The following is a 15,811-nucleotide window of genomic DNA, read 5'->3' as shown; positions in this document are numbered from 1 at the left end:
TTGAATTAGTGAAGGCTGATTTCACCTTTGTTTCAGCGCTATAGACATACATATGTCATCATCCATCTGTCTCTAGGTCACAAAGGCAAAGATTTCACACGCAATGAGGCCGATATGCTGAATACAAAAGAATTACAGGGCTTTCTATTGAATTAGATTGGTTATTGTGGCAGAAATATTAAATGTGTCTCTCCAAAATAATAAACTACTCCTGCATGTAGACCAAACACAACCTTTATTTACTTCATTTGAGTAATTTTCCAAAGGCAAATTGCAAATAAATAGCCGGATGCACTTATGTTACAAGGCAAGATCTTCATATAGAGAGGGAGTGGAGCTCCAAAACTGCTCTATGATGATAAGAAAGTTAAAATAGAGGCTATACATGTGTTTTCTCTGCTCATCACAGCTCCACATACAAACAAAGACAGTACAGAAAAGGATTAGAAAGGTGTGGTTTACTAGAGAAGGCCACAGGTGTCACATGGTGAGGGGATGCTGGGTCCAAGTTTGTGCCGTTTAAGGACTTGTTGAGTCAGTCACTCGCTCAGTGCACATGACAAAGACATGTGACTTTAAGCTGGTAGTGACAGTCCTGGAGAATTAATGTTGGTCTTAAACAGAGAAGTCGCACTCGTCAAAGTGTGCTCATTCTTCAAGCGGTGCGTCCACTCGCGCTGAGAACGTTTTATTTATGTCCGATCTGTAATCGACCGCCTTATTTGGACAGAAATGATAAATTTTCATATTGCACTACGATTTATCAAACGTGACAATGATTACACAGTCATTTCATCTGTAATACAAGCAGTAAACGTGCATTTTTTTTTTGCGCACAATGTGGTCTGTACAGCACATAAAAAAGTATACTCTATCACTGTAGGAAAATACAATAGACATAGACAATAAAACAACAGTGCATCTTTGTTTCTTTTCTTTTTTGTAAATAAGACACATTTTTCAACCGAAAAAAGGACCATGGCCTTAATGTTGATAGTAAAAATAAAAAGTTTGACCAGATATGACCTTAGTATTTTTACCAACCTGCTCTAATTTGTCCTAAAATGACTTTGTGCTTTTGGTATCAAGATGTGCCGTCAGGAGAGACGTCCCACAAGGAGTGGGAGTCGCAGTCCAACTGTGGGTGGGAGGCAAAATAAACCGCTGACAGAATTCAAAACATGAGAACAAAAAAGAAAAAGAAACAAGAAGAAAAAGTTAACTGTCTCCTGACCTGCAGGAAGATGGAAGTTTGAAATCTTTAAATTAAAAAGGAGTTTAAAAGGAGGATCAAAAGGGAACTAAAAGAAAGATTTTTAGAGCCAATCGAGTGTCTCGCGCGTGAACAAAAAGCAACAAACCTGTCAACCCAGCCTGAGCTGTTCTGCTGCGGAGTTCAACAGACAACATCAGCTAACATGCCACCTGTTTCATAACTCACATCTGGAACAATAAAGAGGTCATACACCTGGGCGAAGAAAGGGAAAAGGCAGCAGTGGACGGGAATCTTTTGTGTTTTCTTCAACTTTCTTAGCCTGTCTTCAGTTACAAATTCAAGTAAAAGCCACCTTCATGTTGGGATTGGTAACACCCTATCCTTCTTTCTTTGAGTTGAGTGTTAAGATTTTTACCACAAATCACAGTGGCGCTTATGTTCATGGGGAAGGGTACAGGGGAGAAGTGAGAGTGTCCTGGGAGTCAAGTGTTGGTCTGTGCTTTGAGAAATGACCAATGCTGTGCTGGTCCTTGTTATTTCCCACCGTACATTCTCTCAATGTCATCCTGGTAATGTGTCTTCAGCTCCTTGCGTTTGAGCTTGAATGCGTCAGTCACTAATCCTGTCTCCGGAGTCCACGGTTCTGGGCTCAGGCAGATCTTGCGAGGGATCTCAAAGCGCTCCAGCTGGGCTAGAAGACAAAATAAAACGAAAAAGATGTAACTCAAAACTAAAAAGTTTTAGAACCTGTTCCGACCTGTGTCTGGAGCTCTGAGCTAACATTTGACCTCTTCTCACCCGCTAGAGCTGCCTCAGTGATGACCTTCAGGACCAGCTCCTCCATGGCCTTACTGTTGCACAGCTCCTCCCATGAGCCTCGGATACCGTACTGATCAGCCAGAGCTAGCAGCTGCTTCTGACTGGGCACCACGAAGCCAATCACATATGTCTCATCACTGCGGAGAGGAGGAGGAGAGGAGGCGACCCCAGAGATGTCAAAGTTATTAAGTCGCACTGCTCTTTGTGTGTATTCAAGTGTTTGCATGCGCTAACTATCAATTCTTAGAATTGAGAAGAGAGAGATATTTCCCCATAAAAGGAAATGGAAACAACACATGCCTGAGCAGAGTGTGAACAGATGCAAGAAATCATAAAAACAGTATCTGTTGCACTATGACACGCAACTGAATAAACACTTCAGGCTGCAGAAATATGGTTCTAAATCTGATTCAAGGTGTGAGTCTAAAATGCTTTTTATGGTATCGAACGGAGCGGGAGGCAACTCCGCCTTCAAAATCAGCTGTTATGTAAATGTGTAATAGAGGCTCTGATCTCCCTAAAAGTGCCACAGTGTGCCATCAACCAGAAACATTAAGGGAATTAACTTCAGGCTTTGTCCTAATATGGAACTAAATTTAACATGATGATGATGAGGGCTAAAGCTGTCAATTTTGGGTCATTTGACTTTTTTGACCTGAAATGAGGCTGGTTAGAAGAGTGACACCAAAACATTGAAGCTGAAAGAAGCTAAAACACCGCTACCGCTATAATGCTTTCAGCTTTGCGTCTACAGTATAGAGCTGAGAGGTCCTGCACAGTTGTTCCAAAATTGTTATTTGATAGTCACTTGATTTATTGCTGATTAAAAAATAATGATAAGAGCAGCATTTAAAGAGCAGGATATAAAATTGACGAACAGCCAATAATATGTATGATTGGATATAGCCAGAAAAGTTAACATAACCTTTTGACTAATTATTTTGTCAAAAGAAATCCAATCAAAATTCTGTTTACATTCAGTGATATTAAAGTAAACTATATGTGTATTATTGGAGGTGTGTAATTTGTTTCCAATTCAATTCAATTTCATTTATATAGCACCATATCATAACAAAGGTTATCTCATGACACTATTCATACAGAGCAGGTCTACTCTTCAAAATATTATTCACAAATTTAACAAGTGTAACAAATGCGCTGTCAGTCTTCTTCTTCCCTGCTGTTGTTGGCGCCTTGCTGCATATATCTTGGTGCATTAACACCACCTGAGGAACGTGCACTCCTTTACCTACATACTAGTGCTCGTGTCCTCGCACAGGAACAAATAAAACAGGGACTCGCTCGTGGTGGAATGGCTCCAGCACGCTCCAAGTGAGCAGAGATCAAAAACTCCATAGGTTATCTTTAATGTTCAATGAACTGCTATTTAGTTCTTGTATTGTATGTACTGGTGGTATGTAACAAGTATGCTAATAGATGCTTTGTCACTCGTATGATGATCGTCAAATGTAGTAACTGACTGATCAATGAGCTGTTTTATATCCCGTCATGTGGAAGCATGGCAGGTGTGTAATAGTTTTTGTCAAGCAGTCGCCATAACACCAAAACTAAACTTTCACTGAGGATAGAAGAAGAGTGTACTCTGACAGCTTGTTTTTCTTATAGATTTGTGCTATAAGCTGCCACCTGCTAGGCTGTGGGTTCCTAAGAGTAGTGAGACTTGTTAAGTACATCAAAATAATGAGCTACAAGAGGCTAAAAAGCTGCAGAGTTGGCTGATAATTCTCTGACTTTGCGCGCACACACACACACGCACACACACACACACCTGTTGGCATAGGCACAGATGTTGTCGACCAGAGGGCAGTTCTTCAACATGGCCTCCACCTTTCCCAGGGACACGTACTCTCCTGCCTGCAGCTTCACCAAGTCTTTCTTACGATCTGGAAACACAGCAGAGGAATCTACATTAACACGTGCACTTCTAGTCTGGATATGTTTGGATTTCTTAAGAAGGAAAGCTGACCAGGGTCATCTAGATAACAGAGAAAAATCTGCTGTGTTTCTGGCTGACTGGAGATCTGTGGTGTAATTCTGGGAAGTGAAGTCAAATTTGATTTGTTAAAAGGTTTCCTGTCAGATTGATGGATGGAAACAGATCAGAGAGGTTGTCTGGAAAAGGTCCAGGAATCTGGGGCACAATGTTGATCATTTGTGCTTTTGATGTAGCAGCATGTGAACGAAGACTGATTAGTGGCGATCTACACCCATAAAACAAGCTATGTATCCACTCCGCTTCCACCCACGTCCCTCCGTCCACCTTTCCTCACCAATTATCTTGAGGCATCCGTCTTCGTGAAACTCTCCGATGTCTCCCGTGCAGAACCACCGCTGACCGTTCTCATCTACAAAGAAGTCTTGGTTTTTAGCGTTGTTCTTGTAGTATCCCATGGTTATGTTGGGTCCTCCGACCAGAATCTCTCCTCTTGGATGTGGCTTGTCGGTGCTACGGTAACCACCTGGAAGCAAGGTTTAAATTCAGTGGATTGCAAATGAAACCTGCAATAAAATGAACACTCGATTCTCCTGATTCTTCTACGTACTAATTTCGCTGTGATAAAAACTTGACAGCATGTTTACTTTAAATTCTATTTCTGCTCTGGGAGCCAAGCGAGCAGTAAACTCAACTTGATAAGATTCAACAGAGCGTAATAAAAATGAGTTATGATCCCTTGCATAAAAAGATGGAGGTTGTACAGGAGTGGAAAGAAAAGAAGCATGCTTTCCTTACAAGGTTATAGACCAGCTACAGTGAAATGCTAAATGATACACTCACTGGCCTAGGAAATGATTTATGGTGGATGGATTGGTAAACTCAGAAAAGTGTTCATGTGTGTATCATTTCGTCGTGTGTGTGTGCGTGTGTGTGTGTGTGTGGAGCTCACTCACCCTCCACCCAGTCTTTGAGCTTGATCTCACAGCACACCAGCGGCCCTCCCACTCTCCCAGTGCTGTAATCCCACACTGGAACAGACAACACATACACATATACACGCTCAGGAAGCACACTCGCATCAAGGAATGACATTAATTACCATAGCAACACAACCTCACTTGTTCCCTCGCCATAGAAACCCCATCCCAAAGGAACGTCCACAAAGCAGTGTTTTCCTGCCTCAAATGACCACAGTTGGAGATTGACGGGCAGTGGGCCACTCTGTTGGTTTAGTCTGCCTGGGAAAGGCTGGGAGGATTTCCCATTAAGCCAATAGATAAGCTACAAGGTTCAAAACAGATGACTGGGACAGCCATCGCTACCACAGATATGAGTGGCATGCTTTTAAGCACACACTAAAGAGATAAGAAAATGATTTGCCTGTTTGCAAGATGCTGCGAGAAATGTCGGTAAAATGAACTAATCTCAGCGCTGTAGCCCTCCTGTGGCTGATGTATACGTGACAAATGAACGAAAGGCCGATCCGTATGAACGAACTGCTGTGTGTACTGCTCGTCGCACAGCCTGAGCGGCCGCTCAGCTGCCTTGTGGCGAGAGAACGTACTGCGTTAAAAAACCCCAGAATCACTTACTGAGACTACTCATTACTCCTGAGTCATATAAAAGATCAGTTCATATTGAAAGACCCGTTCACGGCCGACACACCACTAACGTGCAGAGGATAAATCTTCACATCTGTTAGTTTAACAGGCTATAAACTTTTTACTAGGTTCGAAGTGTGGGATGACTTATTGCTAATGTTGATTTCTTCACACCGCTGTCCTCCTTTTCCAAACAGGTTACCCACCCCCCTCTTTGTTTACCTAATACCCCCGCACAATACATCCATTTATTACTCTTCTCTCATAGATTTTTACATCCTTGCTGTAAAAATCTTTTCCTCTTCATGTCCTCCCACTGCTTAAATGTCTCTGCCTGTAAGCTGCAGAAACAATTGCTAAGTAACTTCCCACAAGTGCTCAATAATAATGTGCTAACTGTTCCAGTTAATGAATCTTCTTTAAAAAGCAGCTGTTACTGTCGATGTACAGCTGTCCTCCATGTTGTTGTGTTATTGCAGATAAACAAGACATGGGGTATGGTCGAATAGTTTAAAAATAAATATATATATAAAAAAAGCTTGGAAATCTTTTCCTAACCCCTTTTTCTTGACCTTGATGGAAAACGTCATTAGGTCAAGGAAAGATGTGAATAAGAGGTCATAAACAGTTAGGAGAAGATGACCACGGTGTTCAGAGAATCTGATCTGCACTTACACTAAACTACGTCATTATGTGCTATTGTTATTCTATTGTTATAAAATATTCACTAATCAATGAATTAAAATAATAAAGGAATATTGTCCACCTGACACAAACATGAAATTAAGTGTTTGTCACACTGAGTATGATCGCTTACCCTCCTGTCCATATAAACATATTAGCAAGTTATGGTAAAAGATGGATGATTAATAATCAAAGGTAACTTCCATGATAATCTGCAGGATGCTGGACGTCCGTTAGAGAAAGTTTTTACTCTGTATGCCAAAGCAGCTTCACAGTCAACAACAGAACAGGCTTCATGGTCAAAGTTTTTATATTACGTCATCATGTCAGACCAAACGTGGGTTGATTTTCTTTTGTTGCTGCCGCAATGATATGTGGCACGGCATTATCTCCTTTGCTTTTGTAAAAGATGGTCTATGTAAATACATCCAGGTAATTTCACTCGGTCACAAACCTTCCTAAGCAAAACAGACTATTTCAGATTTTTTCATCATTATTTCTATTTGCTTCTTTCTAACTGTATACTACTGCTTACATTCGCTAATGGTTCCAGCACCGCAGGTCTCCGTCAGGCCGTATCCCTGACCCACTGGGCAGCAGAAGCAAACATTCATGAAGCGCTGGGTGGCGGCAGAGAGCGGCGCTCCACCTGATAACAAGACTCTCGTCTGACCTCCCAGTAGAGAGCGAATTTTGTTGAACACCAGCCTGGATGGACGAACACACAGAAGGAGAGATATATGAACGTGAGAATAACAACACTTTTGCTGGTTGAAGAAAAAACAACTCTGACACCGTAACAACTCATCCACACACTTGTCACATAGAGGTGTGCTGTATCCTTTGGCAAGCTGCTCCAATTTGTAGTTGTATGCCAGAATGAAGAGTGTTCTCTGGACACAGTTCATCTCCTCGACTTTGGTCATCACGTTCTTATAGATGCGGTCCATGATCTCCTATAATTAAGAAAGCGGGGCAGGGATGGTGGAGAGAGTGAAAGAAAGAAAGAAAAATGAGACTAAATGAAGAAATAAGAGAAAAGACTTATCCAAAGGGTGTTTGCAAGACTGAAGATAAATTTAAAAAAAAAAAGAAAAATATGGGAAGATATAATACATGGTGGTAGTAAGTCATGTTTTTGTACTTGTCTGTCTAAAGAAAAGATGAAGTGCAGCACAACTGCATTGTCATGACAGTTTCTAATATGGGGCCCAGCCAGAGCTCCGACACCAGATACTCTGCAATGGACCCAGATAAAACCAAAGTACTGGATCTGAAGTACAGAGGCACAGTACGAAACGAAAAGACATTTGAGATATCTTTTATTTTAAAGGACTTGTTTTCTGTTGGCACATTTTTCTTTTTATTGGGATATTAAAAAACATAAAAAAAAGGCTTAAAGAAGGTGAAGTTAGGCAACTAAGCTAAAAACTATAACAAGGTGTGAAAAAACATTTTATTTTAAAGGCCCAGTGTGATTTGGGGGCACTATTTACAGAATTGTTGGAATTGGTCAAATTTGTCAACACAACATGCACGAGGCACAGTTGTCAATTCCCACAATGTGTTGTGTTACCGACAAATAGTCCTCCATATTATAATAAAAAAGTTGAAAGTAGTATTTAAACTAATAAAAACTAAACTGAAACTAAACATTTTAAACTAATAAAAACTAAACTGAAACTAAACATTTTAAACTAATAAAAACTAAACTGAAACGAGCAACTAACTGATTCAAAACTGAATTGAAAACAAAAATTAAAAATGAAATAAAAACTATAATAACATTGGTCTGTAGTTCCAGCTGTGGTCATACATGACCCAACCTCAGTGCTCAGGATGATTTAAGAGGACCAGAGCTCGTAAAGAGCAGAACTTCTTAGAACTTCTAAGTACAAGTCCAGAGGAACAAATCAGTTAAATGGCGAGCACATGTGTTCTTAAGTTCAGCTGCATAACAGAAAGGCCCCCCAATGGATTACTCACAACAAGTAAACTACTAAACAAGGGAAACTGAAGGAATCCACAAGAATGAACTGCAGTAAACTTCCTCTGTCTGTGCATGAAACTACAGCAGGTCTGGAATAAGGCTAAGGTGGATAATATGTGTGAAACTATTGTCTACTTAAGAATTAAGCAGACACATAGCAACCTAAGCATTCATTCCAATAGTCAAGTTCAAGTCCAATAGTCACTCTTTTTTAAGCTTTGTTTTGGTTTTGCAGCAACGAAATGCTTGAAAGATTTCACTAGAGATTCAGTAACTTTGGCTGAGTCTGATTGGTGGTACACAGGTACAACTGTAGGTTAATGAAGGTGAGTTAAAGATGATGATATTTTATGTATTAATGTTATGTTTAATTCTTATTTCTAACAGGTGAACAGGTTCCATGACTTTCTCAGTTGCTTATTACAGCCAGTGGACTGATTTATATGTAAAGGACATTTCTCGGGAAATTATGTGATACATAGCATAGAAATGGAGTCAACAAATGACTGACCCCCACACCAACACAGTCCTACAGGTCAAAGCAAACATTACTATCTTGGGTGGGTAAAATCAACTAATTCATCAGGAGACTGATCTGGTTGGTAAATTGCTATTTACACAGTACTTTAGATATATGTTTTGCTATATTGCAGCAAGCTTATTACCCTTAGCTTGCTCGCTTGCTATTAAAACACAATCTGAGTAGATATGGCATTAATAGCTTGCCAAATTACTTTACCAGCCAATGCGACCCATTATGCTAACTTGTGTATTAAGATAAACAATGTCGATTTTAGTCAACAATAAAATGATGAACAGTACGAGCAAAGATGTAACTAATGATCTCTTTCAATGAGCCAACACTGACTCAATGCAAGGCCAACAAGCCAACTACAATCAACCAAAGCTATACAGGCTGACGGGCTCCATCTTGGTTGCACGGCATGGGTCTGGCGTTGATTACTTTGTGGCGTTGGCAAATAAAATATAGAAATGTTACAAATTGTGAAGTTATTGTGAATATGATTGTAATGTCTTGGGTTTCCTGAGTCAGAGATAAACTGGATAAAATGAGGTGAACTGGTCAAGATAAAAAGGAATCAGTGTTATTTTGTATTGTGGCTACTGTACAATGCTGTCATATTCCTAATTTGACTTAGTTTTTTGAGTTTCCTAATGTCAATGTGTCTGCAATGGAAACCCACAGAGTTCCTTCAAAAGCTGGACTCAGTTAAATAGGGGAAAGGGCACAAACAAAAAAACAAAAAACAAACAAAAAAAACAATAAAAAAACAGCTGGTTCCTGTGTGTGTGTGTGTGTGTGCGCGTGTGTGTGCGTGCGTGCGTGTGTATGCGTATATGTGCGTGTGTGAAGCAAAAAGCAGTGAGAGAGGAAGTCGACACAGGATTCATGCAGCAGCCTGTTGTCATATCACAGCAAACAATTTGTATGCGTGTGAGTATGCGTGTTAGTGTGTGTGTGTGTGTGTGTGTGTGTGTCGTGGGGATAACCACATGGGGCTTTCTCACGTTCTGTTTACAGCTGTGAATGGTTCCAGACACTGGGGCCCTCTGCCCTTTACACTATGACCACTGGGAGATGGGGGTGGCGTGGGGTTGGGGCTGAGCTCATGGTGTGAGAGAGAGAATACAGCGGCATGGGTATATTGTCTTGAGACTATCAGACATACAGTCTCGCCAACATGAGCAATGGAATAATAATCTCCTCAGGGGTTTAGTCATTTCATATTTCTTCACGGCAACAAAAAACAGTTTTGTCATATCTGCGTGTATTTCACTGATGTGGGGTTTTGAAATGAAAAAAATAAAATACATTTAAATTGAAAATGATATCTACCATGACGCTGCAGTAGAGTCAGGATTTATAGGAGAACTGACTTTAATTAAAAATAATAAAGCTTCATAAAATATTGGCATTTTTTTGGCAACTTTTGCCATTAGACATTGACATGCTGTCAATATTTATGGAAATGACTACTTAGTAAAATGATGCCTGAATAATCAATAGGGTACCTGAAATAGCCAGCTAGCTAACAAATGCTAACTGATTAGCTACAGTAGAACGGAAATAAGATGTAAATGTCACATTTTACCACCCAATGAAGTTGCTTTTTTTTTTTAGCTAACAGTTGCTTATTTACACATTCAGTCCTCACAGAGCAACATTAGCATTGTTTTCTTATTTGAAGCACAATTAAATGTGCCTTGCCTGAGTATTCATTTGGCATTTTGTCTGGATACCTGATGAATTAATGTCCAATATTTACTATTGCTCGGTTTTGGTCTCCACCAACTCCTGAAGGAAATATACGACTCTTTAAATCGTAAATTCTCTGCAAAGTTCACCAGCTAGCTTCCAACTTTGTCTTTGGTACTGGGCAGGAAGTGCAGAAAGAGGTTCAGAGGTTTTTCACTAAAAATTGCACACGTGTAAACTGAAACAATGAGCTGAAATACACTTAAACACATCGTAGAACTGAGGGGAACTACAGAGTCAAATAATAATCCTCTGGGTTTGTCACTATCATTTCATGCATTATTCATTTAGAAATATTAATTATAGCTGCTTTAATCTTCATATTTTTGAGTGCAATGATCCAGTGACCGCACTCATGGCTGTGTGGATACCATATTAGATGAAATTCTTGGTAACACCCTGACTGTAAACTTTTGCGTTTTTAGCTTACACTGCATGCCCTACTTTTATGCTTCCCCAAACTATAAGCTCCTTCTAAAACTAATAAAGCAGAACAGCCGCTCAGCTCTTTCACTGACAAAATAAATAGAGCCAATGCAAGGTTCTGAGTAAAGCCCTTCCTGGCGTCATCACCGCTGAAATGGATTAATCACTCAACTATACTTCAAGGCCGAGCAGGACAGGCCAACCTCAAATATGCCATTTTAGTCTTTAGGTGTCTACACATTGTTTTAGTGATGAAGAGCAGCGTCAGCCAGTGCTTGGAGGCAGAGAGTATTTACATCACAGTCAGTCCAGAGAAAGATCGAGCAGATCAGATCAAGGCCTGCTGGACTCCATCACTGCTAACACAGCTGGACCATGCACAAAGACAGAGTGGAATCTGACCTACTTGCCAGACAAGACCAAAGAGCATTGTTTGAAACACAAACTTAAGGGAGAGCAGCTCAATTAGAGATACTGTAAAGGTTGAGGCTTTATTGACGTACCGGGACAGCTGCCATCAGAGTGGGCTGCAGAACGCTGGTGTCTCCCTTGCTTCCCTTCTTGATTTTGGTTGACTTTGGGAGGGAAAAAGAATCAATATCACAAAAATGATTGCAGCACATCCTTCTTGTTTGAACCAAGACCTAAAAACTATTTATTCCTAGTTTTTGTTTGCATTAAATTTAATTAAAAAAAAAAAAAGTACAAAATAATTTAATCAAAGAGCTCACCTGGCAAAAGAAAATTGCACATTAAGTTTATAATGAAATGCAAAAACAGTCCTGTTCCAGTCTTACACTACCTGGTCAGCTAGAGTCTGAGGTGAGGAATAGCCGATCCTACAGCCGTGAGAAACACATATGAGCTCTGCAATGAGCTCCAGTACATGAGCAAGAGGCAGGTAGCCAATGTAGGTGTCCTCCTCACTGAAAACACAAAGATCACGCTTATAAACTTTTATTAAAGAGTTTGCCAGACCAAAGAAGAAAGTGTTATTAACCATCCAGCCACATTTGAATGATTACAAATATTGACATGTTTATAAAATTAGGTGTCAAAATTGTGTAAAAATGAGCAGCTCAGCTCCAGGACTGTGGGGGCGTGACCACTGAATGCACTCTGGGGAGCAGTCAAGCAGCAATTTTGAAGCGACTGAAACGTGTCAGCTGAGTTCAGACAATGACATGACTAACTTTGAAACAAACAGCGAGAAGAATTACTCTCTGTCTCTCTGTTAGGGGTGCAGGGGTATGCTCAGAGTGGCCTTGGCATGTCATCGAGCCACCCTTTAGGACCGCCCACAAAATCCTGGACTGAAAACTGGTGAAAAACAGTTTTAACCTCTAACTCCACATTTCAGTAATATATCGTTCAAAGTCTTTTCACGTGATTTCAACAACTATTTATCAACATATTTCATGTATTTAAAAAGAAATCTCAGTATTGCCTTTGCACAGACTTTGAGTTAAAAAAGCACGATCTCCTGTAAAATGAGCTTTAATACAAATTATAATGACCTCTAGAAAGATAGATAAATGATGAAAAGATCTGTACTAAACAGGGGCCAGCTTTTCTTTTACTTGGACATAAAAATGATCTACCGGCCAGATATTTATCTGAGCGCCAGTTCTTTCAAATTCTAGAGAATCACATTAAAATGGACGTGTGTGTCTTTCATAGGGGAGGTTTACACAGTCATATTACTTAATACACAAAGACTGATTGGGATCGTAACATCCGTATGCCCTTTAACCTCCATCCTTCTCACCATAACTCCCATCCTCCCAGGTTTTTCCTTCACTTGTACTGAACTCCCCTCCATTTCCTCTCTCCCCGTCTCGCTCCCCAGGGAGACGGGTCATTTTTTGTTTTAATGTAAACACGTGTTGTATGATGGTATTAGCTGGCTGACTTGTACTTGCGCACGTGCTCAGTTGACACGGACGCCTCGACCAAGAAGTTTTTGCTTAAACATAGTGCTATCACACAGCCTTATAGCTGACAGTGTATTAGTGAAAGGAAACAGTTTGAAGCAGCAGATAAGAGGAAGTTAATGTCCCCACTGTGATGATATAATGCAATTTAAACTGCTTGTCTTGTCTTCAGACACACTGAGGCCAGGAGACTCTCAGCCTTAAATGGATTTAGGTGCTCATCCTGCTCACAAACAGCAAAACAACAAGTCGAGGTACAAAGATACACTTTTCCCCCCCAGAAACATCACGTGTTGTGACATAACAGTAAAATGGCTCGAATTTGTTTTGGTTAACGCAATAGTTCAGCATTTTTGAGACACGAGTTAGATGAGAAGATTTATACCTCTCTCTCTCTGTTTGTATGCTAAATATGCAGCTACGGCTAGCAGCAAGTTAGCTTAGCTTAGCATAAAGACTGTAAACAGGGGGAAATAGCTAGCCTCGCCCTATCCGAACAAAATCGATCTACCAGCTGCACCGAAGCTTTCTAATAAATATTGTAGGAACAAAAATTCAATGGATTGAAGAGCATGTTGTTCAATCCATAGAATTTAAAAAAAACGATAGGTTGCGATTGATGATTGATGGCGGGGGCAATGACTTCTTAGAGCCTCAATTTGTAGTCTGGCAAGCAAATGCTGATAAAACTGAAAAAGCTTTAGAACTTTGTGAACATTAGAGGTGCTAGTAGGTGGATGTTGTTTCCTTTGGACAGAGCCAGGCTACTTGTTTCCCTGCGTTTCCAGTCATTATGCTAAGCTAACTAACTGCAAGCTGTAGCTTCATATTCAGTGTACAGACCTGGGAGTGGAATCAATCTACACAAAGTCTTGGCAAGAAGGTAAATGAGAATAATTTGGGACTCCTTGAGGACACACACTATTCTACATAACCCGTTTTATGAGTTAAAGAAATAAAGTCAAACTACTCAAATGTTAATTGTTGGGTAACACAAGCAGACAAACAGAAAATTGCCTAAAAAATACAAAAAATTACAAAAATGTGTTTAAATTAAATTTATCTGATCAAAGAATAAATAAACAAGATTACAGATCTGACCAGATATATGCTACATGTATACAGCCTTACTTTACATGTACAAACAGTAATAAAATGTCCCTCCTATGTGTCTAACATATTGTTTTTCCTACCACAGGTTGGGTATCCGCTCTGCCATTCCTGTGATGCCCGCAATGATGTTGCTATGGGAGATCATGACACCCTTTGGTATGCCTGTGGAGCCACTGGTGTACATGATGACTGCAATGTCTGAAGGCACTGGCTGCTGACGCTCACGTGCTGCTGTAATGTGAACAGAGGAAACACACACGCACAAAGATTGAGCCGATCACATCAGAACTGCGTTACAGCAACGTCTTGTAACAAGACTGTGATTTGTGTGTACTGGATTAAATATATTAACCGACCACACAACACAAAATAACCCAGATGCCACCATGTTTATAATTGTTCAGTCACACACATTCTTCTTATAAAAGTAATAGCCTCTGTCTGGTTGTTGCATGTGTGTAGGATAAACAGATTCAATAAAAGAACATCATGGTCCAAGACCAAGGAAATATTTAAAAGTGGCTGTAATTTAATAGAGGCTGAGTAAAAGTTCAGATATGTGGATGGAAAATAGTCAGCTGTGATATTAAACAATCAGGCCCCTCTTGGCACAATGAAGAGGTTCTGTCTGACTGTGCTAGCCAAAAAACACCAATCTCCTTTATCCTCTTTGTGACACTCTCTTGCACTCTCTTTCATCATGTTCTTCATCAACTCTATTATCAGGACTTTAACTGTATTTTGGTGAGCACTGTGTTATCTTCTGTTGATCCAGCTCTGGCTCTCAGTAGGCCTAGGCCTAAATTCTCTTTGATGCTACATCTATCCAACAAGTCCCCAACTTCAAGTGCTCCAAAGCAAGAGATTCTTCTGTTGGCATTGAAACATTAGATGTTAAAAGGTGTGTAAACTTCAGTGCTAACTCCAAAGGGTCGGGTTATGCTTGAAAGAAAGTTCATGCTACATTTTACCCAACCAACGCTTAATTGTTATAAGCTGTCCCAAATGGCTATACTGGAAGGTAGAGTTGTGATTTCATGCAAAATGCAATAAGTCGTACCAAAGGGAATAATGTTACACACTTTTGGACCATCTTTGTCCAAAAGAATTTACAGTGCCATGCAGCTTTCTATGTCTTAAGTGTTCAGCATTCAGATTGAGGACAGTCCTGCTTTAAATACAGTGCAAGGGGGCTAAGGTGTTCTGCAAATTTGAAGGCTGATCAGATGCCAAAATCTTAAAACAAGATTTCACAAGTTATCACAGCGGAAACTATTTTATCTTTTGTTGCGACAGTCAAAAGGTAAACAGTAGAAAAAGGTTGTCTACTGTTTACCCTTTGACCGTTGATTGCATGTATCTGAATGACCGATGCAGCACTTTACCAGATGACGTCTTGTTGCATTGCAGCAAAAAGTTGAGCCAACTTTCTTCTTTTTTTTTGCTGTAGAACCTGATATAGATGCCAGACCCAAGATTGAATCAATTCAGTGCAATTGCTCACCTGGCGAATACGCCAAAAATGTTTTTTTTGCTTCTGGTATAACTTCCTGGTTATGCGGCCCACTGAATATGCGGAGTCTGTGTTTTATAATGGTGGGCTACAAGACTGAGAGTAGCCAGGTCTTATTAATACATCCATTAGAGAGGGCCCTAAGAGTTTTTCCTACAATTCCTGTTTTGCATGATGTTACACAAATGATGTTTGCATAATTAATTACCAGTAGATGAAGTTTACAATCAAGTCCTCTAATCAAGGCCAAGAACGGCTGTGGTGAATGTTTATTAAAATC

General features: G+C 40.1%; 1 protein-coding gene across 4 annotated transcripts in view; it reads right to left on the bottom strand.

Moving 5' to 3' along the window:
• Nucleotides 1–216: 216 nt before the first annotated feature.
• The window catches only part of acsl3a (acyl-CoA synthetase long chain family member 3a), a 31,148-nt gene continuing 15,553 nt past the window's right edge, over nt 217–15,811 (bottom strand). For all 4 annotated transcript variants that reach the window (XM_019256273.2, XM_019256275.2, XM_019256274.2 and 1 more), the window contains exons 6-15: nt 14,099–14,249; nt 11,774–11,897; nt 11,475–11,546; nt 7,094–7,233; nt 6,813–6,985; nt 4,946–5,020; nt 4,327–4,515; nt 3,825–3,939; nt 2,015–2,172; nt 217–1,907 (exon numbers count right to left, since the gene is read on the bottom strand). In XM_019256273.2, coding sequence (XP_019111818.2) covers nt 1,750–1,907; nt 2,015–2,172; nt 3,825–3,939; nt 4,327–4,515; nt 4,946–5,020; nt 6,813–6,985; nt 7,094–7,233; nt 11,475–11,546; nt 11,774–11,897; nt 14,099–14,249 — 1,355 coding nt within the window. In that variant the 3' untranslated portion in view covers nt 217–1,749. The remainder of the gene's footprint in view (nt 1,908–2,014; nt 2,173–3,824; nt 3,940–4,326; nt 4,516–4,945; nt 5,021–6,812; nt 6,986–7,093; nt 7,234–11,474; nt 11,547–11,773; nt 11,898–14,098; nt 14,250–15,811) is intronic.

Source organism: Larimichthys crocea, chromosome VII (genome assembly GCF_000972845.2).
Source record: "Larimichthys crocea isolate SSNF chromosome VII, L_crocea_2.0, whole genome shotgun sequence".
Lineage (NCBI taxonomy): Eukaryota > Metazoa > Chordata > Actinopteri > Sciaenidae > Larimichthys > Larimichthys crocea.
The sequence above is the reverse complement of the archived record's forward strand: the minus strand, read 5'-3'. Positions and strand labels throughout refer to the sequence as shown.